A 21,903-nucleotide genomic window follows, 5' to 3' on the forward strand; every position below is an offset into this window, starting at 1 on the left:
TAACTCACAGCAACTTCAAACTCCTGGGCTCAAAGGCTCCTCCTACCTCAGTCTCCAGAGTAGCTGGGACTACAGGCAAATGCCACCACACCCGGCTAATTTTTCTATTTTTAGTTGCCCGGCTAATTTCTTTCTATTTTTTTAGTAGAGACAGGGTCTTGCTTTTGCTGAGGCTGGTCTTGAACTCCTGACCTCAAGCGATCCTCCCGCCTCGGCCTCCCAGAGTGCTAGGATGGATGACAGGCATGAGCCACCACATCCAGCCAGGACTGTTTTCTTAATTGCATTTTTGGATTATTTCTAGCAGAAGAAATACAACCAATTTTTGTATATTGGTCCTGTATCCTGCAACCTGGCTTAACTCATTTATTGCCTTTAATTGTGTGTGCATGTGTGTGCGCGCGTGCGTGTGCGTATGTACATGTGGATTCTTTAGGGTTCTTTCTATACAAGATCATGTCATCTGTGAATAGAGACATCGATAGTTTCACTTCCTCCTTTCCAATATGTATGTATTTTCTGTTTCTTGCCAAGTTGTCCTGGTTAGGACCTTCAGTACAGTGTCGAATAAAAGCGACAAGAGCAGACTGCCTGCCATGCGTTGTTCCTGATTTTAGGGAAACCATTAAGAATGGTATCAACTGTGAGTTTTTCACAGATGTTTTTTTAATCAGGTTGAGGAAGCTCTTTTTGCTCTTGATTTGTTGAGTGTTTTATCATGAAGGGGAATTGGATATTATCAAATGCTTTTTCTGTGACAATTGGCTTGATCATAAGTGTTTTTTTCCCCTTCTGAACAGTTTTAAAGAAGGGCCTCTGCCAGTGGAGTCTAGTCCCAACCTGGGTCCCAACAGAGCTGGTAGAGGAGCGTGTGACTCTTCTTTTTTGTTTGCTTGTTTGCCGGTCTGCCCGGAACACCATTATTAAAATCATTTATTCATAAGCAGGTAATATTTGCACATGATAAAAAAGAATCATTTAGCAAAAAGTCAACTGTGACAGGCTTGCTCTGGTTCCTCCCCCCACTCAGGCAACCACGTGTGCACTCCCTTCCCTATTGTCTGTGGCTGCTTTCCTGCTACCAGGGCGGAGGTGAACAGTCACCACAGAGACCTTATGTCCTACAAACCCTAAAATACGTTCTACATGGCCCTTTACAAAAAAAGTTTTCTGATTCCTTTTTTAGTCTTTTACCATTTCAAACCATGCCGGTATGACTTCTTTGTACATACGTCATTTTGCACGTGAGTTTCTGCAGAAGGAAGGCCTGTAAGTGGAAATGCTAGGTCTCATGGTGTCAGCATGTGTCATTTCGATAGGTATTACCAAACAGCCCTCTAGAAAAGTTGAACCAATGTACACTCTCTCCAACAAAGCGTGCTCGAACCTGTTCCCCACAGCCTCCACTGGCTGTTAACATCTTGATACTTGTCAACCTGAGAAGTGAAACATGGTACCCACCGGAGTCTTAATTTGCACTTCTGATTATGAATAAAGTTTCTCATCTTTGCTTAAATCTAAAAAATAATTTTTTACAACTCTTCCTGAGCCCTTCCTTGCCCAATCGGCTCAGGACCCAGGATCCAGCCGTTGGCTCGGCGCGGGATGCGGGTGCGGGGGGGGGGTGGACGCCACGGTCCCCTTGGTTCCTTTCACCCGGTTCCCTCCCAGGCCGCGGAGCCCCGCCCCGAGTCCGCCCCGGCGGGCCTGGGCGGAGCACATGGGCGGGAGGGAGGCGCTGAGCTGCCGGATTTATTCCGGTCCGGGAGAAGGAGCGAGAACCCCGCGGCCTGCACCGCCGAGCGTGCGCCCCCGCCCGCGTCCGCAAGCATGCCGGGCCCCCGCCTGCTGGCCGCGCTGTGCTGCGCGCTGCTCTGCGCCTCCGGCCTCCGGGCCGCCTCCGGTGAGTGCCCCGCGCCCCCGCGCGCCCCTCTCCGCGCCGCTCGGAAGTTCGCCGCGCGCCCTCCCGCCGCCGCCGCTGTTGACAAACTTGGGCGAAGCGCGGGGGCCGCGCCGAGGGGCCGCTTCTCCCGCTGCGCCCCGGCGGGCGGGGGGCGCGCGGCCGCCTGCAGTCCTGCGCCCGGGCTTTCGGGCACTGATGGAGGCCGGTGCGTTGGGCGGCGGCTCGGGACACTGGGTGACAGCCCTGCTGTCCCCAGGGATGTGGCTTACGCATAACAAAGGAATCCGCTGTGTCGGACCTCTCTTTTCCCGTCTGTAAAATGAAGCGGTGGAGCTGTGTTTGACTTTGGAACCCCTTCTGCCTGGAAGATTCTAGGACTCCTGTGCTGATGAATCTCCAGCCAACTTTCCCCCGCAGCTCCGCTCCCAAGCTCGGTGGCTGGACAGTTCAGGGGATCTTTGCGACCCCTCCTGTGTGCGCCCGGTCGGATCAGGGAAGGGCCGGGAGTGGTGGGATAGACGCGGGCTCCAGGTGGGCCAAGGAGGGGCGCAGCGGCAGGGGAGGGACTGGGAAAGGGGCTGCCTCCCGGTGGGGCGTTTCCCGACTCCCGCCCTCCCGCGGCCTTGGCGGGCTGTGTCTCCCCGTCCTCCCCCGCCGCCCGGCCTCCCTAAGCTGGTCATGGGATGTCCATGCCCTGCATTGAGGCGTATGGGACTGGCTGAAACAAGGGAGGTCACAATTGGGCTCCAGCACCACCGTCCTGTGACCCCCTAGGGCTGGAGCTGAGGCAGTGAGGGTGCTCCAGGCTCCCACCCACGTGGGAGCTCCTGGAGCTCCTCAGCCACCCTGAAAGATGGCCGGGTCTTCCCAGTCCTTTCTACTTCTCCTGTCTGCCCCCTCAACCTGAGCCCTGGCCGGATGTCCCTGGGGAAGTCTCCCAAAGAGTAGGACCCTCAAGGCCCGAAGGTGGTTTTGTAGAGGGTGATCTGACTTTTCCTGGAAGGGAGAAGCACTGTGGCTGCCTTACACAGGTGGGCCGGCCCCTTCAGCCTAAGGCCTGGCCAGGTGGGGGACACCTTTCACTGTCCCTGTTCCCCACTGGCCCCTTTAGCCCTGGGGCAGTATAGGGGGCGTGTGGTTGGGAGGGGAGGAAGTGTCCATTCCCAAGCCTGCCAGCCAGTGCCAGCCTGCCAGGTCAGAGGAGGAGATTAACCTGCTATTTAAAGCCAATGACTAATAGCCTGTTGGGAGCTGCCTTAAGCCCCGAGTCCCTGCTGAGGTGGAGCTCCGAGGGCTCATTAATGGTATTGCCTTTCCCAGAGCTGGGTGGGCTCTGTGGGGGCTCTGGGATTTCAGGAGGGGAGGAAAAAGGGTTTCTCATGTCTTATTCCAAATGACGGATTTGGGTGTCGGGTTTGGGGCAGCCCTTCTGGGGTGCTAATGTCAGCTAGTGGACCCTCCCTGGGCCCAGCCCACACAGTGGGCTGCAGTTCACTGGTTGCCACCAGAGTCAAGGGACCGAGGGCAGGCTGGGGTAAGGTGGACTTCCAAGGGAGTGGAAGGAACCAGCCTTCAAGGGACTCCTCCCTGATGGGCATGGGACTCGGGCAAGATTTGAGGGCCACTTGGCTGCCCTACATGCAGCCTGACCCCAGCCCACCCCTGCTCCCCCTCTTATGTCCTCCTTCGGGGCTGATAGTGCACACCTGTCACTCAGCCCCCATCCACCAGCCCTGGTGGCCTCTCCAGCCCTCCTCCCCACCTCTTCAGCCCTTGCTCCCGGCGGCTCTCAAGTCACCCTTCTTCCTTGGCCCTCTGCCCTGCCCTGCCCTCCCCCTTTGCCCTCTGGGGGGATTTCCACCCTGCAGCCGGAGGGTCTGTCTGCAGCTACCAGAGCCCACCACTGGGAGCCCGTCGGCGTCTGCGCGTGGGCCTTCCCAGACTGGCACTGGCTTCCCCGCTCCCACTTCCCACTTGACACTCTGTGTTTCTTGTTTTTCTCTTTTCCCCGCTGGTGGACAGTGGTGAGGAGGCTGATGCAAGGTTAAGACCACTGGTCTGTAGGATGAAAAATCTAAACTTGTCATTCTTAGGGTCCCTCGCAGTCTGGCCTGACCTACTCTTCCAGCCACGTCTTACTGTTCTCCAACATACCATGCGCTCTCTTTCTTCTGCTTTTCTTGGAATGATCTTTCCTCATTCCCCAGCCTGGCACCTTCCCACTGTCTTTTAGACCCAGCTCAAATGTCCCCTCCTCTGCCGTCTCCCTGGCAGAAATCGTACCTGCAGTGGCCAGCTGTGTAGGCCTCGTCATCCTCTGTTGGCATGCCCGCCTCTTCCCCGTGGGCTTCCTGAGGCCTGGGCTCACCTGATGTCTCTGTCTCAGGGACCCAGCACATACGTGGTCGTTGGCCCCCACAAATGTTCGCTGAGTGATGGACATGCTGTTTCTGAGTCAGGGCTGCCGTTGCAGGTGACTTCTGCGACTCCAGCCAGTGCCTGAACGGTGGAACCTGCGTGGTGGGCCATGACAATGCTTCCTTCCACTGCCTCTGCCTCGAAGGCTTCACGGGCCTCATTTGCAACGAGACTGAGAAGAAACCTACCCCGGGCCCTGCCTACCTCTCCACACCCCACGCTTCCAGCCCGTCCCAAAGTGGGCAGTGGTCCCCGGCACCTCTCCCGTTGTCAGCCAGCATTTTTCTGGATACCCCCAGGCCATTTGGAAAGCTGGGCACTCCCCTTATTTGGGCTGATTTTCCTATATGTCACCCTCCTTGGTGCCAGGCTGGCCCAGGCTCCATCAGGCAGGCTGGGGGAGGGGGAGAGGGAGGAGATGGTGGGCTGAGTTCGGACAAAGGGTCCTTTTGGGCTAGGCCTGTCTGCTACTTTCTGTCTCTGTCCCCAACTCCTTCTTGATTACCTGCCTCTCTGTCCACAGATCCCTGTTCCCCGAACCCCTGCCACAACAATGGTGAGTGCCAGGCGAGTCCCACGGAACAGCGAGGGGACGTCTTCACCCCGTACACCTGCATATGCACCCAGGGCTACGTGGGCACCCACTGTGACAACAGTGAGTATCTGGGAGTGCCTGCTCCTGGGGACAGACCCGTGCGTTGGCCTTATTCCTTGTGTCAAGGCCACCTCTGAGGAGATCAGGGAGGGACAGAGCCTCAGTGAGGCCAAGTAGGGGGAAAGGGTCCTGCTGTCCCTCCACAGGCTTCTTTCCGCCTGGTCCTCTCTCTTGGGACTGCAGGCCAGGCCTGTTGTCACTGCAGCGGCGTGAGGGGTCATGGTCACCCCGGAGGTCCTGGGAGTGCTGTTTCCTGAGTCACCATGAGTCAGACACACAGCATTAGGGTCGTCTTGGGGTTTTTTTGTTTGTTTGTTTTTGTTTTTTTTTACCTGAGAGAGGAAAACAAACACATTCTTAATCTTTTGGGGCCCAGGAACTTAGTAAATGAGGCGTGGCCTCAGGGTCTGACAGTTCCCGGCCCAAGTTTGACCTGTGGCCTCATCACAGAGCTCAGAAAGGAGGGGAGGCCTGGGCAGGCTGGGCTGTCCCCTTGTGGTCAGGTGGTCAGAGGCCCTGTGTGTGCAGAGTGGCTGTCCCTGCTTGACCTGCTTGGTTATCCACTCGGCCACAGAGTGGCCCTGGGTGGGGTGCCCAGTTGACATTGCCCACAGTGGCTCTCCATGCTCTCCTCCCTCCTGGCCCCGCCGGAGTCCCTCCCACCCTGTGCTCCCAACCACACCGGGACTCTTGCTCACCTGCGGTGGCCGGGTGGGCCCACGGTAGGCCCGGGGACGGTGGGGGGAGGGTCGCAGGTCTGCAGTCCAGCAGACTAGCTGCTGAGCACCTTGGGCAGGCCCAGGTGAGCGTCTTGCCCTCCCTCAGGTGACCTGGGCGCGGGCTCTGAGGTTTGCTGACCCACAGAAGGAGGAGGGAGGGCCGGGGCCAGCTGGGTGGGACTGGAGGGGCCTGGGGGAGAGCAGATAAAGTGCTTGGCGTGCCCTTTACATCAGGGGAGGCAGTGCCCTTGGTTCCTGGGCTGAGGCCAAATGTGTTTGAGATCCTGGGGGCAGGATGGGGGGAGGGGGTTGCCAAGGCAGACAGAGCCTGGGTGGGGCCAGGTGAGCCCACTAATTACTGTGCTGGGAGCTGAGGTAACCGTGGGCGTGCCTGAGTTGGAATTACCCACCGAGCCTTCTGGCCTTCTAGCTGCTTGGCCTGGGGTCTGTCCCAGGCTGGTATGGCAGCGCCTGGGGAAGAAGGCAGGGGCCACAAGCAGGCACGAGAAGGCCCCCAGAGGGACCTTTGCAGCCCTTGTCTGTTACGTGGTGTGTGTCCTCAGAGCCAAAGAGGACCCTGCAGGGACAAAGAATGCACATTGGGGTTCCTGAGGGTGTGACCACGGTGGAGTGTGAGGAGAGTCTTGGAGGCAGACTGGGGTCAGCTCTCTGCTCAGCCACTGGCCTCACTTTGCACCTTCCCTTCCCTACCGAGTGTGACAGCCCCGAGCTCAGCCTGAGCCTGGGGTGTGGAGGAAGAATAATAGATCTGTCCCTGGGTTCTGTGCTGGCAGCGGAAGGCCCAGGCACGTACCAGGGGGATCCCTGAAGGATGAGCGAGGCTTGGTCTGTGGGTGGGCCCGGCAGCCGTGCTGAGTCCCCGGGGCCACATTGCTGGGGCACTGGGGGAGGGGATGGGGCGTTGGCCAGGGGCGTGGTCGCCGATGGCTGGGAGAGGGCCCGCAGGTGGATGGTGGGTGCAAAGAGTACTGGGGAAAACAGAGTGGTGTTTGTGCCCCACCTGGAGAATGCCTGCCAGTGGGATTCTAGAACACTCCAGGCAGATTTGCTTACTGCTTTGTGTGCAGCGCAGATACTGTTCCCTGCTGTTCAAGGAACCCTTTCTCCCAAGCCACCCTCCTGGGGAAGCCAGGGGCTGGGCTGAGGACGGTGACCGCTCTCCCTGGTGGGGTGGGGACACTGGGGAAGAGGAGGTCACGCGGGTATTCTCTCCCATCGGTCCCACCCCCCCCCACGGCATAACTGCTGCTCAGTGTCCTGTGAGAACAAGACCACCTACCACAGCCTGCTGGGGACTCCATCTCCCAAGAGTGCCATCGTGGCCAGGGGCCTCCTGGCAGCCCTGGGTCCCAGCCTGCCATGACTCTGGCCCGTCCTCTTCCTCCTCTTCCTCACCGCACCGCACCATGCACCTTTTCTCGGTACCCGCTCTTGGGGACTGCCATCACTGTCCCTTTGTGGTCTCTGCTCTGGTGAGCTTCTGAGGTTTTCTCTGGGTCTTGGTCCTTGGCAGAGGCCACATGGTCTTATTCTCTTGTCCCCTGGGACCCAGGTGGGTCCTGGAACCTGCTTGGGTGGCCACCTGACTGCCGTCTCCCTCCCGTCAGAGTGCTCCACTCCTCTGGGCATGGAGTCGGGGGACATCGCCGACTCGCAGCTCTCCGCCTCGTCTGTGTACGTGGGCTTCATGGGTCTGCAGCGCTGGGGCCCGGAGCTCGCCCGCCTGCACCGCACGGGCATCGTCAACGCCTGGACAGCCAGCAACTACGATAAGAACCCCTGGATCCAGGTATGGACAGGGACGGCCCTGGGGTGGGTGACGGGAGAGGAGAAGGTGAGATGAAGGTGCCTGCATTTGGGGCCACCATGGGAGGGTTCCCAGCTGGGCTTCAGGTAGCAAGGTAGCAGGTTGCCATGGGTAAAGTGTCTGTAAGTGGAGGGCAGCCTTAGGGGGCCTGGGGTGGGTGGGTGGGATGCGGGGGAGCAGGCCCAGGCTGTGGAGGTGCTGTTTGCACCAGATGAGGCCTCTGGGGCCTGGCCCTCCTGGTGTGCCCCATGAGCACTAGGTCCGGAGGCTGCGAGTGCCCGAGGGGTGCCCGTTGCCCCTGTTCCTGCAACGTGCTCGGCTGCCCCTCCTCTGTTCTGCTGGGGTAGTTCCCCTCGGGTGTGGGGCCGAGGGAGTAGCTTGGCCTGCATCTTGGGTGGAAAGAACCCAGGAGATGAGGGTGCCACCTCCCCGGCCCGGGTCTAGGTGAACCTGCTGCGGAAGACGTGGGTGTCGGGTGTGGTGACGCAGGGCGCCAGCCGCGTGGGTACTCATGAGTACGTGAAGGCCTTCAAGGTGGCCTACAGCCTCGATGGACACAAATTCACGTTCATCCAGGATACAGAGAAGTCAGCAGACAAGGTAGGGCTTGTTGGGGCCCTAAAGAAGGGCTGTGGTCGGCACCCCTAGGGTTCTAGCACTGACTGAGGAACCCCCAACAAGGCGAGGGTACCTTGGGTGATTGGCCATGAGGGGGTCTTCAGGTGCATCTTGGTTTCCAGAAATTGGGTAGGCCAGATTGTGCCCGTGTTTTGTGGTTACAAGTAATAGTCCCACTTTATAGACGAGAATAGCGAGACTCAAAATGGTGTAACCTGTTGAGGGTGGCAGTGGTGGTGCAGCTGGGTTTCATTCTGAGCCTTTAGGGCTACCATGTACAGTTATGCAGGTTGTACACTGTTCAAGGATGCCATTAATAAGTGGGTACCATTCACAATACAGACATTGTACATTTGTGGACTTCTGTCAGAAGATTGTCATAATAAAATATTTTGAGAAAGGAGTGCTCTTTCCTAGTTTGTGTGACCCTGTGTGAATGATAGGGGTTTATGTCCAGGCCCCGTGATGACGAAGGGAGGTGTGAAGAGGAGAATCTGTGTGGAGGGCTGTGGGGTGGCCAAAGGAAGGGCTGCTATTCCTGCTAAGTCCTCCTCAGCCCCCCGCCCCACCTCTGCCTCCCAGGTCGGCAGAGGAAGATGAGGCGACCCCAGGAAGGGGTCTGCCCACATGGACCCACTCCTGCAGTCTTGCCCCTTCCCTTCTAGGTATTTGTGGGCAATGTGGACAACAATGGCCTGAAACTGAACCTATTTAAGACCCCTGTGGAGACGCAGTACGTGCGGCTGTTTCCTGTGCTCTGCCAGTGGGCCTGCACCCTGCGCTTCGAGCTCCTCGGCTGTGAGTTGAACGGTGAGTGCGGGCGCTGCGCCCATTCCGGAGACGGTCTTCCCTGCCCCTCTTCTCTCAGCCACGCCGAGCTGGGTAGGGCAGCAGTGAGGCCCGGGACCTGGGCTCGCACAGGAAGCTCACACTAGCGGGTCATCTGGCCGTGGCGGTCCTGCCCAGATGTTTGCTGTCTGCTGGCCCATGGTCCTGGCATTCTGGTTGGTGGAGGAAAAGACATCACTTCGGTTTTCAAAGTATTTTCATTTATTCTGGTTGGTTCCTATAACTTCTAGAACCTGTGTCATTAGTTCTGTTTCGCAGATGTCAGCTTCACGAGGGCAAAGAATTTGTCTGTTTTGACCACTGTTTTGATTCCCAGTGCCCAGAACAGCGTCTGCTTCGCAGGTGCTCAATCAGTGCTTGATGGATGAGTGAATGAATGAGGCGAGTGAGACCCAGATAAATTATTTATTAAGGGCACACAGCTGGTAGGTATTAAAACCTGGTCTAGGTCTCAGGGCTTCTGACCGCACCCATCCAGCGCTTTCCCTGCCTAGGCCCTCGCAGTCCGCACTCAGAAACATGGGGGCTCGTGGGGGACCTTGGCGCTTGGAGCTGGGGCTTCCTGCTGCCCTTTCCGAAGAGATTCCCTGGCCCTGCAGGGTAGCTCACACCTGTAACTCCAGTACGTTGGGAGGTTGAGGCCAGAGGAGCAATGGGGTAGGATCCCTTGAGCCGGAGTTCAAGGCCAAAGAGATTCCCAGATGCAGAGATGGGAGGATCAGAACGGGATAGGTTTTCTGCTGAGCCAGGAAAACGGCACCCGTGGAGAGGCGAGTTTTTCCTGGCCCCAGGGTGCAGGGTTTGGGCTGGCCTGATGTCTCTCAACCCAGCCCAGCCCAGTTCTCTCTCCTCGGCTGGCGGGTTCCTGCTCTGTGCGGCCACAGTGCCACCTCCTGGCCACACGAGGAACTGTAGGGCTCACTGGGCAAAGCGCAGAGCAGAGAGGTAGGCCCCGGCTTTCTCACCCTAGACCTGTCCTCCTGCGCCCCCTTTTCTCTTCTGTGACACGTGTTCCTGTTATCCCACTTCAGACACCACCCAGTAGCCCTCAGAGCCGAGTTCTGTGCCTGGCTGGATTTCGTGTTTTTTAAGTATAATTTAAGGTGTGCTTCCTCTGCCAGGGTCGCTGCCTTTGAGGCTCATAGTTTCAATGGGGAGTAAAAAGCTCGCCTTCTGCTACAAGGAAATTAGCCAGCTGGTGAAGGAAAGAGCCGTGTCTGTCTCTCTGGAGTGCCTCGCCACGTGCTGCTTTAGCCTGAAGGCTTTGGCTGTTAAAGTTGCTGCGTGATCTTGCCGCGGCTGGCTCCGCTTACGGCAGAGAGGGCGAGAGGCAAAGCTGCCCCGTCTGCTCCCCTCAAGGTCTGGAGCGACTCCGTTCCCTATGGGCACTCCAGTGCACCGGAGAGAAGGCTGGTGCGTGTGTGTGCACGTGTGCCTGTGTGCATGTACATGCGTGTGTGGCTGGGGCTGAGGTCTGCGTGTACCCAGGAACCCACAGGGAGATGGGTGTCCTGTGCCACAATTCCTCTTTGCAGGCAGCCGTGGTATCCTTGGTGAATTGATTGTTTAACTCCATAGACAGTCTATTAAGGTATTTATTAAGTGCCTCCTGAGTACCTGGCTCTAGGGAACAATACCGATGAGATCTTTGACCTCACGGAACTTGCATTCTATTGAGGGAGGCGGACTGGAGGCAAGGAGCAAGTAAAAGGATGGTCAGAGAGCAGAAGGAGCTCCGAAGGAAATCGAGGCTGATGTGTCGAGGGTCAGTGTGTGAAGGGAGGGCCAGTACAGGGACTGCTCTGCTGGGATGGCCTCTGAGTGGAGGCTTGAGTGATGGAGAGCCAGCCACGTGAAGTACTTGGGAAGAGCATTCCAGGTGAGGTCTTGGTAAGTGCAAAGGCCCTGAGGCCTGTTGAAGGATGGAAAGAAGGCGGGTGGAGCTGGAGCCTAGAGTGTGAGGGGCAGCTTAGTGGTGAGGAGCCCCACGGACCAGCAGTCTCAGCATCACCTGGGAGCTGCCTAGAGGTGCAGCCTCCAGCCCCACCCTGGACCTGCTGAAACAGGATCTTTATTTTAACAAGACCCCCAGGTGATCTGTGAGAAGTACTCCTCTAGTAGCTTGTTTACAGATGAGGAGACTTAGGCCCGGAGACGGGAAGGGGCTTCCTAGAGTGCTGGAGCTGTGAGCCTTGGCCCTTGCCTGGGGCCTCTCCCGGCTGCATTTGACCTATCTGACTTCTGGGGAGGCCCAGAGTGAGGGGGCGTGAGTGGCTGGAGGCAGGGGGTCTGTAGGTGGCCTGCCAAATTGGTGTCCTCCGCAAAGCTGCTCCGGGCTTCAGCCTGCTCAGGCCTCCCCTGTCCTGGAGCCAGGGGACAACCAGCTCCCAGCCCAGTGGCGTCTGTCTGTGGGAGGAGGGTGGGGTTCCCTGGCCAGCCACCATCCGGAGGGGATGGTCGGGTGGACAGCACCCCCAGCACATCCTGGAGGCAAATGTCTCGAGTGGCGTGGGTGCCAGTGTCTGGAGGCCAGTGCTGTGAAGCGCCATTTGACAGCCTGCTCTGCATGGCCGCGTGGCTGTCCAGGCCCACTGCCCCCACCCTCAACTCCCTGCGGGGACAGACAGTTGCAGGGTGGGGATTCTGCCAGGTGGGAGTCACATTATCTCCTGCCCATCCCCAGCTGTTCTGGCCACATGCAGGTGCAGATGCTGGTGCAAGACAGGCCCGGCACATTCCTGTCTGGGGCAGGCCAGGCCTCATAGGCCTGTGTGACAGCTCGGCAGAAACATTCTTTGAGTATACAAAGGCCCCCTGCGGGACACTAACTGGGGGGGTCTGTTGGAAGATGAATAAAGGAGTTCCTAAGCTCCAGGAGTTCTGATTTCTCTGACTTCTAGCTGTTAGAGGGCAGGAATATTCTGTTCATTGCGGGGTCGCCACAGGCAGGCCTTCGTGGTCTGGGTGGGGTGCATGGATGGTAGAGATGATGTCACGATGTGGCCTGGTGGTTAGGAGTATGTGTGCGTGTGTGTGTGTGTGTGTGTGTGTGTGAGAGAGAAACTTGGGCACGATGCTTAATATCTCTCAGCCTCAGTTTTTTCATCTGTACAATGGGGTTACTGATTTCTCCTTCAGGTTTTCCTGTGGCAGGTGAAATCACTGGAGTAAGCACCGAATAAGCAAGGTGGTTATTGATGTAGGAGGAGCTGCAGCACAGGACTGGTGGAGGGAGTGCAGGGAGTCCAGAGGAGGAGAAGTCCTGCCCCAGTGAAGTGGTCAGGGCAGGCTTCTCGGAGGAGGTGTCTTGCAAGTCAGGCTTTGAAGGAGGGTGGGAGGTAGTGGAGCAGGGGTTGCCCTGGTTCAGAGGGAGAAGGGTGGTGGGTGGGAAGTCTGGGGTGAGAGTGAGGGGTGGGTGTGGGGGCTGAGCCCAGCTGGCTGAGGAGAGGCGCTGGGTGGGGGGGGCAGCAGCGAGGATGCAGATGGAGCTTCTTTCTGTCGTCCAAGGGGACACCCGGGGCTAATCAGGACCCACAGAGTTTCTTCCTCTCCATCGCCTTGTACTCACGCCCCTGGGAGCTGTGATCCCAGATCTGGGTGACAGTTCCCCTTGCTGGCAGGATGCTCCGAGCCCCTGGGCCTGAAGGACCACGCCATCCCTGACAAGCAGATCACGGCCTCCAGCACCTACAAGACCTGGGGCTTGCAGGCCTTCGGCTGGTACCCCTTCTACGCACGGCTGGACAATCAGGGCAAGTTCAACGCCTGGACCGCCGCGACCAACAATGCCTCTGAGTGGCTGCAGGTGGGTCGGGCCCCTCCTGGTGTACGGGCTGCAGTAGGTTGGCACTGGGTGGGGCTGCCAGATCTTTGACCCCGCCCCCCTCCGCAGCCCAGGCTTCTACTCTCCAGGTTTCTTAAAAGCCTTGTTTTTCTTTGGCTTTTCTCTTTCACCTGCCTCACCTTCCTCCTGATCCTGCTTCCCCCAGGGGCCCCCAGGTGGAGAAAGGGTGTGTGTGTGTTGGGTGGGGGGGGGGTAGAGCCACTTCCATCGGCTGCCACGGGGTTGACAAGGCACAGTCTGCCCACAGCAGGGCAGGACGGAGGAGGGGAGGAGGGAGACCTGACCCCGGCATCTCGGGACCTGTCCCCTGGATCACAGAGTGGACGTTCTCTGACTCGGTGTCTGAGAACCCACCGTGGGGCAGCCCTTGCATCTCACTGAGACTGGGCAACACACGACTGTCACGGAAAACTGGAGCTTGTTTTATAGATAAGGAGACTGAGTCCGGGCAGGGTGAGGGTTTGCCTGGGGCTCACCTGCCGGTTGGCAGCGAGCTGAGTCTTCAAGCTGGATCCTGGGACTGCCTGGCTGGGGGCAGCTGGCAGGCTCTCCGGGGTGGCGGGGGACTGGAGCAGGCGGTCCGTCCGTGGGCCCTGTGCAGCACGCTGTGGAGCCAGGTTCCCTGGGAGCCGCCTGCCTCTGGACTCCCTCGGGACCAACGTGAGGCTGTGGGCAGCCCTGCAGGGGCCTCCAGACTGGTGCATGTCCCACAGGCTGTGGCTCCCCGTCCCTGTTCCCCTCACGCCCAGTGCAGGTCTGAAGCAGGGCCCGGACTCTGAAATACGAGTTCCACTGCAGTGACGTGCCTGACGTCACATGTGCACAGTGGGTGGTATTATTTCTGCCCACTGTATAGCTGAGGAAACAGGCTCAGCCAAGTAAGTAGCTTTGCTGAAACCAGAATCCACGCCCCAGGTGTCTGCCTCTTTCCACCTTACTGGAGATCCTTTAAGCAAAGAAAACGTTGGTTTCTTCTGTAGGTCGACCTGGGCTCCCAGAGGGAGGTGACAGGTGTCATCACCCAGGGGGCCCGTGACTTTGGCAGCATCCAGTATGTGGCATCCTACAAGGTGGCCTACAGTAATGACGGCAGGACGTGGACTGAGGTCAGGGACTCCAGGACGGGCAAGAGCAAGGTGGGTGTGTGGGCAGCCGCCCTCCCCTCGCCGCTCCCTCCCCTCCTCTCTGGGGGTCTGGCCTGGCGCATGCCGGGTGGGGGACTGGCTCGGGGCCCTCCCGACACCGCCTCTGCTTCTAGATCTTCCCTGGCAACTCGGACAACAACTCCCACAAGAAGAACGTGTTCGAGACGCCCGTCCTGGCTCGCTTGGTGCGCATCCTGCCCGTAGCCTGGCACAACCGCATCACCCTGCGCCTGGAGCTGCTGGGCTGTTAGTGGCAGGCCTGGCCGAAGTGGCCAGAAGAGCCACCGAGGCCACCTGCCCCTCCCTGATCCTCTTGCCTTCTGTGAGCCTGCTGCCCCCTCGGCCCTCCCTGATTGGCCCTCCCTGATCCTAACGGGCTCGGGCGGGGAGGGGAAGAGCTTTCAGAGACAGCTCCGCCAGGCAGTCACCCCTCCCTCCCTCGTCCTCACCCTCCACCTCCCCCGTGCCCCTGCCACCAGCCCTCACACGTCCGTCTGTTCTCTTGGGCACTGCAGGAGTCCAGTAGGTCTGGGGTGGACAGGAAAGGGGGAAATAGGGCGTGTGGGGTCCCTGCACCCCCAGACCCCTGATTCCAGGCTCTGGGTCGACTCTAGTGCCTCTGTGTCCTGCCCAGCCCCTCTCCCACACGCATTCCCACTCCCAGGAGGCAGCCCAAGGCGCCAGGCTGGAGATAACAGCCACCATGCTGCCACTCCTGCCACTGCCACCTGGTGCCCGAGACACTTCCCCTTACCTCCCTGGAGACCTCTCTTGACCCTCGTCCTGGAGCCTAGCAAGACGGAAGGGAGCTGGTGGGTCTGTGGAGAGACGCGGGAGCCAGGTCGCGGGGTGGGCGGGCTGGGCGAGCGTGGGGTCTCCACATGCACAGGCAGCTCCCAAATATATTTATATTCTTCACTGGAACTCCTGCCGCGCTTCCTCATTGCTGCCTGGAAATGGATCCAAGGGGTGCTGTTCCCCCAGCCCCCACCCTCAGCCCTCCCCGAGCCCAGCATTCTTTGTGTCACCTGCCCTGCTTCAGACAGCCTGACAGCAGGAGGACAGAGACTGGGGAGGCGCGTGGGTCCTTGAAGCTTGACTTCACCTCCTCCCCTCCGTCCTCCACTTCCATAACTATCTGGCCCTGGGGCCCCAGCTAAGTGCCTGGCACAGCGGCCGTCCCCAGGAATGCCTGCGCTCCGTCCCGCCAGGAAGACGGCCAGGCTGGGACTTCTGGTTTTCTCCTTTGGTAATTTCCATTTTGTCTGCAGCTGGAGTGGTGGGCTGGAGAAACTATTAGAAACTCAGAGAACCTGGCTGCTTTCAGAGCTGCTGGGTGCAGGGGGGATGGGAGGAGGGGCCAGGGCTCTGGCAAGTGGGCATGAGGCCTCCGGGCACACTGGTTCCTGGGAGGCCACTGGCATGTGCACTCCGGGGCTGCAGGAAAGCTCCAGGGGTTCCGTCTCTGCCCTCCCCATCAAGAAGTGTGTTGGGGGGGCATGTAGGAAGGGGGTCAGTGCAGGCCAGTGCCCCGGTGATTTGGGAAGAAGGTTGGCAGACAGGAGGGACTGCCTAGCTGGGAAAGGGGTGTGAGAAACCACCCTGTTTTCAAGACAAATTTTCCCTGGGCAGCAGGAGGTCGGCCGTGTGGCTGCAAAGGGCAGGGTGTGGCTTTGCTGGAGCCACATCAGGGAAATTAGTCTGGAAGTGGCTCATTCCTGAGCTGCCATTGCCAGGGCTTCTGGGCTGGGCAGGGACAGTATAAAAGGCCCAGGCGGTGGTCTTTGTAGGAACTGGGGATGTGGGACTTCCCACTCCAGGGGGTCCCTTGGCCCACTCCTTCCTGTTTCTGAGCTTGGTCTATGGAGCTGTGTGGATGGGGTTTGGAGGAACGTCTCTCTGGGTGGTTGCTGGCCTCCGGACTCCCTCCTGGGAACATTTCCTGCCCTCAGCCCCTGTTCTAGTCTCCCCGGGGCACTAGCAGACAGTGAGAGAAGCATCTTTCCTGGCACCTCTGTTCTGGGATGTCTCTGCCTCCCCAGTAACTAACTGTAGTCTGAGCCTTGCTCGGACCCAGGAGTTCTACTTGCGGCAGGCGAAAGCGTGAGCTTCATTCTCATCTGCCAACTTGCCACGTTCACACATTGAGTGCTTCCTGCGGGCCAGCCTCATTGGCTGACTGGCTGTGCAGGCTGGTGAACAGTGATCACCAGGTCCCCACCTGGCCCAGGAGACCTGAGGTGACTCTGGACTCGCCTAAGCCACCTCTCAGTCCTTTCTCATCTTTGTAGCCTTGGATGGGTTGGCCACAGCCTTCTGAAGTTCCCTCTCCTGGGACCCTGGACCGGAGTCCCCTCACTCCTGACCCCCTCCTGCCTGGGCTCCAGTCCCTGGGCGGGCTCCACGTCCACAGCTTTCTACCATCACCTCCACGAATTTACTTTTTTCTTCTTGACTGCGGTCCAGAGAGCCAGCGCTGAGATTCCACCTGCCTAACTGACTCTCTCTGCTGTCCACGCCTCTCCCTACACCTGTGGCTGTTAGCTCTGGGACCTGCTCACCCTACGTCTCCTGTCCTCACGTAGATACGGTGGAGTGAATAGGAGCTCAAAGCCTCAAGTCAGACAACCTGGGTCCAATTCCTGGCTCTGAGTGACAGGCAATTTGTTTAACCTCTCTGGGCCTCAGTTCATCTGTAAAATGGAAATAGTAAGACTGACTCTATGGCCTAGTGGGGACTAAAGGACAGAATGCACAGAGGCACTGATGCAAAGCCTGGCCCACCAGAGGCCTCAGAAACTTTGGCCGTCATCGTCAGAGAAGCTTGCAAGAGTTTTCTTATTGGCATCTGTGTCCTGTTTATTTCCCCCCATCCATCCTGCACTCAGCGCTCACACATGTCTCTTCCCTGCAGAGGAAGCTCTGTTGGCTCCCTTTGCCCATCAAGCCTGGCGTCCCTTTTAGGTGCAGTTACCCGTCCCCGCAGTCTGTGTGCACTGATTGCCCCAGGTTGCAGGTAATACACACACACACACACACACACACACACACACGCTCTGCCATGGGCGGTCGTGAGGCGTGATTAGGAAGAGGCTCTGGGCTCCTTGGCTCCATGACCCTTCTTCCAGCCGAGGCTGAAAGATCTCAATATTTTCTGCTGAGAAAGCAACAGGGCCATCCAGGCTAGACCCTGTGTAAACAGAGGCATCCTGAGAGGTGGCCGCCTGGATGGCTGTGCTGATAGATATCAAGATTCCCAAGGGGGGCCCACCCCTGTCGGAGGACCAGTCAGAAGCCCGATTGCCCACGCAGGTTGCTGGGAGCATCCCATCCTGTGCCTTCCCCGCGCCTTCCCTGCGGGCCCAGGGCCGCTCATTCAAGCCCCACCTACCAGGGGCAGCACCTACTATCTGCCGGACACCCAGTGAAGAATCTGGCTGGAGATTTCATGATGGCCAAACTCCGGAGCAGGAGGAAGTCCGCACACCTCCCTTGCCTTCTGCAGGGGAAGGGAAGGGCACACAGAACTCCCCTCTCCCAAAGGTGGGGGAGGCCATGGCCCACTCGCAGAGTGCTGGAGAGGGGTTCCGCATGCTTAGTTCCACCGATTTGGGTAAACCAGGTTTTCTAAGGGGACCCTCCCCTGCAAGACGCTCCTCTTCCACCCCTCACTCACCTTCTCCCGCAAGATGAGAACCTCCACTCCCGGACACACCCTTCACAGCTCGGCCAGCCCCTCTGCTCTCTGGGGGTGGTCCCCAGCCGAGTCCGGAGACACGCCCTAGTCAGCAGCGACTCCAGCCTCGGGGCCCAGCCCCCGGGAGGGAAAGGGGCGCGTGTTCCTTTAAGGGGCTGGTCCGGCGGGAGCGCGGGGGTTTGCACGCCGCCGCTTCCTTCCAGGCCATTCAAGATCCCCAAATCCGCCTGCTGCCTGGGACTGGGACGACCCCGGGCACTGAGCGCTCCAGCCGTCGAGGAGCTGCCTGGGGACGGTACGTGGCTCAGGGGTCGCTGGGCTCCTGGGTCCTGTGCCGGCCCGGTTCCTCGCGCCCTGCTTTGGGTCTCCTGCCGGGTCCCACGCCACCGGGCAGGGTCGGGGGAAGGGGCAGGAGGAGTGGGCTGGGCACTGCGGCCGGGCAGAGCTGGGCTGTGATCGCTGGCACAACTGCTGCAGACTGCGGTTCGCTCGGGCTTTTGCCGTCGCGGGGGACAAAACCTGAGGGAACCCGGTGGCCCCCGAGACCACCGCTGGGCTCCTGCCCCCTTCCCGCCGGGGCCGCCCGGCTCCTTCGCGTCTGGTCTTGTCCTGGTCCTGCCGCCTCCGGCACAGCGCGCGGTGGGCCAGGCTCTGCCCCGGGGCATCCATCGGGTGCTCCGGGCTGCGGGACCCTGGGAGGGGCTGGGGACAACCTGCGAGGCGCCAGGCGGGCGGACTTGAGGCTCTGGCCGCCCCGGGGCAAACGCAGGGGATGCCCGTCGGCTCCAGGCCTCGGTTCACAGGGTCCCTCCCTTGGGGACTGCGAGGCCAGAAGGGGCAGGGAGGGCGGAGGGTAGAACCCTGGGTGGGAGGTGGCTCGCTCAGGCAGGAATTTAGGCTCCTGAGCAGCCGGGAAGGAATCGGCGCGGGGCCCTTGATCCCAGCCTGCAGCCAGCTCGCCGAGTGGCCACAGGCAGCCTGTGACCCTGCTGGCCCGCAGGGGCCAGCGCTGACCCTGGGAGTCAGCAGTAGGGGCGGCAACTGGGAGGCCCCTGCCCCTCTTCCGCGACTCTGCGCCGCCGGGAAAGCTGGTAGGAAACACCTCCGGCTCCGGCTTTCCGGGGGCGCAGGTTTCAAAGGCGCCTGGAAAGTCCTGTCCAAACAGGCGCACTGATGTCAAATTCCTCCGCGAGCCGGGAGCTGAGCTGGTGGAGACCCGGAGGGCAGACCTGGAGGGCAGTGCTGCTCTCTGCGGGCGTATGGGGACTTGTACTCACGGTGGCCCGTGGAGAATGTGAACTTGTGAACCTCCCCACCCAGCCAAGGCTCAGCTCACTGTTCTGCTGCAGAGGGGTCGTCAGGCAGGTGGGCCTGGGCAAAGCAAAGGGTTGGCTGTCAGGAGACGGGGGTTTTCTCTAAGCTCGAGATATTTGCCAAAGATAAAGCCTTGGGTGGTTCGCTCACCCCCCATGCCCTTGGCCTCAGTTTCCCCCAGCTGGGAAGAGAAGGCGATGCTGGCTGCTTTCTCTCCTGGGCAGTGGGAGAGGAGAGAGATACACGGAGATGGTGGGAGGCTTCACTGTCAACAGCTAACAAGAATGACAATAGCGATTAGAAATATTGTTGAGTGCTTGCTCCCTACCAGGCAGTATCTGAAGCTGTGCAGATATTCCCTCCCTTAACCTTCACAAAAATGCTTTGTGATTGGTACTGTCCTGACCCCCATTTTACAGATGAGAAACTGAGGCCCGGACAGGTTCAGTGACTTGCCCAGTGGCAGACTTGTTAGTAGGTGGATGGAGCCAGAACTGAATCCAGGTGGCCAATCTGACTCTAGAGCCTGGAATCTTTGCCTCTGTGTTCTTCTGCCAATACATATTAGCTGCTGTTTGTTGAGCACCTGCTACGTGTTGGAGACTGGATATAATTCATCTCATAACATCCTCACCACAGCCCTTTAGTGAGGAGCTGGTTGTTTCCCTTTTTACGGATGAGGAAATGGATGCACAGAGAGGTTGAATAACTTGCCCAAAGTCGCTCAGTAGGATGCAGCTGTGTCCAGAACTTTAGCTGCTTAAGAGAACTTAACATAAAATCTTCTGATAAAATTAGGAAACAGATGAAGACATTGCAAAGACATTTCTTTGTGTTAAGAAAAATTGATTGAAGAAGATGATTTCACCTTGGGTCAGACTTTTAGTTTTGGTAAATCTGGTTTCTCTAGGACTCAAATGCCCCAAGGGCCTACATCTCTAAGGAGGAGCCACTTTTCCAGTGGTGAAGGCTGCAGAGGGCTGAGAGAGGCATGGGGTGCAAACGTCAGTGGAGAGTTAACTGTGCTGGTGTTTTCTATTAGGATTGTTCTTGCTTTGTTAGTGCTCTGATTACAAAGTTGCATATGTTTTGAGTAGTCTGCCCTAACTTCATTTCCCCCCTAAACTTGTTATTTTTTTAATGCATGGTTTTGCAAAATTGCACATTTTTTCCCCCAGGGATACAGATGTCACTTTGTGGCAGAAATGGCTGCATATGTTCATTCCCAGAAAGCCCTTTCTCACTGGGGAGCATTTGTGTCAGATGAGCTGCCGTAAGAGGCTGGAAACATTGCAGGCAGAGGCTGGGTGTCCCGCCACTCAAGGAGGCTCTGAGTGCCCAGGGACGAGGTAGACTCTAGGACAGCCAGCCAGACATCAACATCAGCAAGTCCTTGTTCCACTTCCCTCCAAACTTCTGGTTCCAAACGTGGAGCCAGAAGGAAGGGAAGGGAAACTGACTCCTACAAGGATTTGCTCTGTGCCCGGCACTGAGCTGTGTGCTCTACACAATCACCTCCCCGGACTTGGCACTGTGGTTCCAGGCTTTGGAGCCAGAATGGGTTAAAGTCCTAGCTCTGCCACTTCCTAGCTGAATGACCTTAAGCAGATTACTTATTCTCTGTGCCTTGGTTTTGCCATCCGTAAAATGGGGATATGAATAGGTCTCAGCTCTAGGGCTTGTGGTAAAGATCGAATGAGACAGTAAGTGCTCATTAAAGTTAGTCGGTAATACTTTTATGTTGATCATGGCAACCCCGTGAAGTGAGTATATTTGTTAGGCCAAATGAAGCTAAGCTATTTTCAAAAGAGGCTCAAAATATGGTGGCTTAAATGCAATAGGACTGTGTTTGTTTCTCATGGGACAGTGCAGTGGAGGAGGCCCAGGGCTGATGGGACCTCTGCCATTCAATGCACGGTTTCCATCTCTGAGTCTAAGCTGGTACTGTGCTTGCCAGCAGGCTGGGGAAAGAATAGTGGGGAAAGGCACTCTTACTTGTTTTAACCGCAAGACCTAGACATGGTACATTATTGCTGCTGCTCGCTGCCTTTGGACAGAACAGAGTCACATGGCTTTCCTAGCTGCAAGGGGGGTTGGAAATACAACCTTCATCATGCACCTACAGAACTCTATTATTATAGGAGAAAGCTAGAATATGTTGGTGAGAAATATGCCAGGGTGGGTTTTGTGATCAACATTTCACAACCAAGGAAACTTGCCCAGAGTCACACAGATGGGGTTTGAAACTGGACCTTCCAGTTCCCAAACTCTATACCAGGTTGCCAGTTGTGCTTAGGCTGGCCGGTTCCACGTCACCAAGAGGCCCTGTGGGTGTCAGGAGGGGAATGCTCCTTGGACAAGAAGTGAGGCTTCAGAGGGGGTTGTGTCCCGGCTGCAGGGCACAGCACAGACGGCAGGTCGGGGCCTCAGGATTTCTGCAAAGTTGTCTAAGAGAATGGTGGGTTCTACCTCTCAGCTTCCTCCACGGCTGTTCCCGCCTCTCCAGCAAGAGCTCCTAACTGTTCTGGAAACAAGACCGCTTTCCTCCATAGCCCCAGCACCCCGACAGGCAGCGTTTTGTTTTTCTTTCTCCCTCCTTCCTTGCTTCCTTCCCTCCCTCTTTCTTCACAGGGTTCCCTCCCCTCCTGGATCCTGTACACAGGCGTTTGTAAGACCACAAACTTGCAATCCTAGCAGAGTGGCAATTGTATGTTCTCCTTTGTCTATTTTAAGTTACACCCTAAGCATTCTTCCATGTTGTTATATGATAATCTTAGTTCTATCTGCAAATGCCTGCTGTCACTCTGGTCTTGCTACCCCCAGGTCCACCTTCCGCTCAGCCCCCAGAGCGATGTTTCTAAGGTGTGAGTCTGATCCTGTGACTTCTCTGCTTAAAGCCATCATTGTCACCCC

The 21,903-nt window shown here is 58.0% G+C and overlaps 1 protein-coding gene across 4 annotated transcripts; it reads left to right on the plus strand.

Annotated features, from left to right (window-relative positions):
* Positions 1–1,755: 1,755 nt before the first annotated feature.
* MFGE8 (milk fat globule EGF and factor V/VIII domain containing) lies at positions 1,756–14,882 on the plus strand. Of its 4 annotated transcripts, XM_069465727.1 has the most exons (9): positions 1,756–1,903; positions 4,377–4,502; positions 4,845–4,976; positions 7,324–7,505; positions 7,968–8,123; positions 8,807–8,951; positions 12,611–12,795; positions 13,815–13,970; positions 14,093–14,882. In XM_069465727.1, exons 1-9 carry the CDS (start codon positions 1,831–1,833, stop codon positions 14,228–14,230), a joined length of 1,293 nt encoding a protein of 430 aa, XP_069321828.1. In that variant the 5' UTR covers positions 1,756–1,830; the 3' UTR covers positions 14,231–14,882. The 4 variants fall into 4 exon arrangements, with proteins under 4 accessions (XP_069321828.1, XP_069321829.1, XP_069321831.1 ...); XM_069465728.1 differs by lacking the exon at positions 4,377–4,502; XM_069465730.1 differs by lacking the exons at positions 4,377–4,502; positions 13,815–13,970.
* The last annotated feature ends 7,021 nt before the right edge of the window (positions 14,883–21,903 follow it).

Source organism: Eulemur rufifrons, chromosome 3 (genome assembly GCF_041146395.1).
Source record: "Eulemur rufifrons isolate Redbay chromosome 3, OSU_ERuf_1, whole genome shotgun sequence".
Classification (NCBI taxonomy): domain Eukaryota; kingdom Metazoa; phylum Chordata; class Mammalia; order Primates; family Lemuridae; genus Eulemur; species Eulemur rufifrons.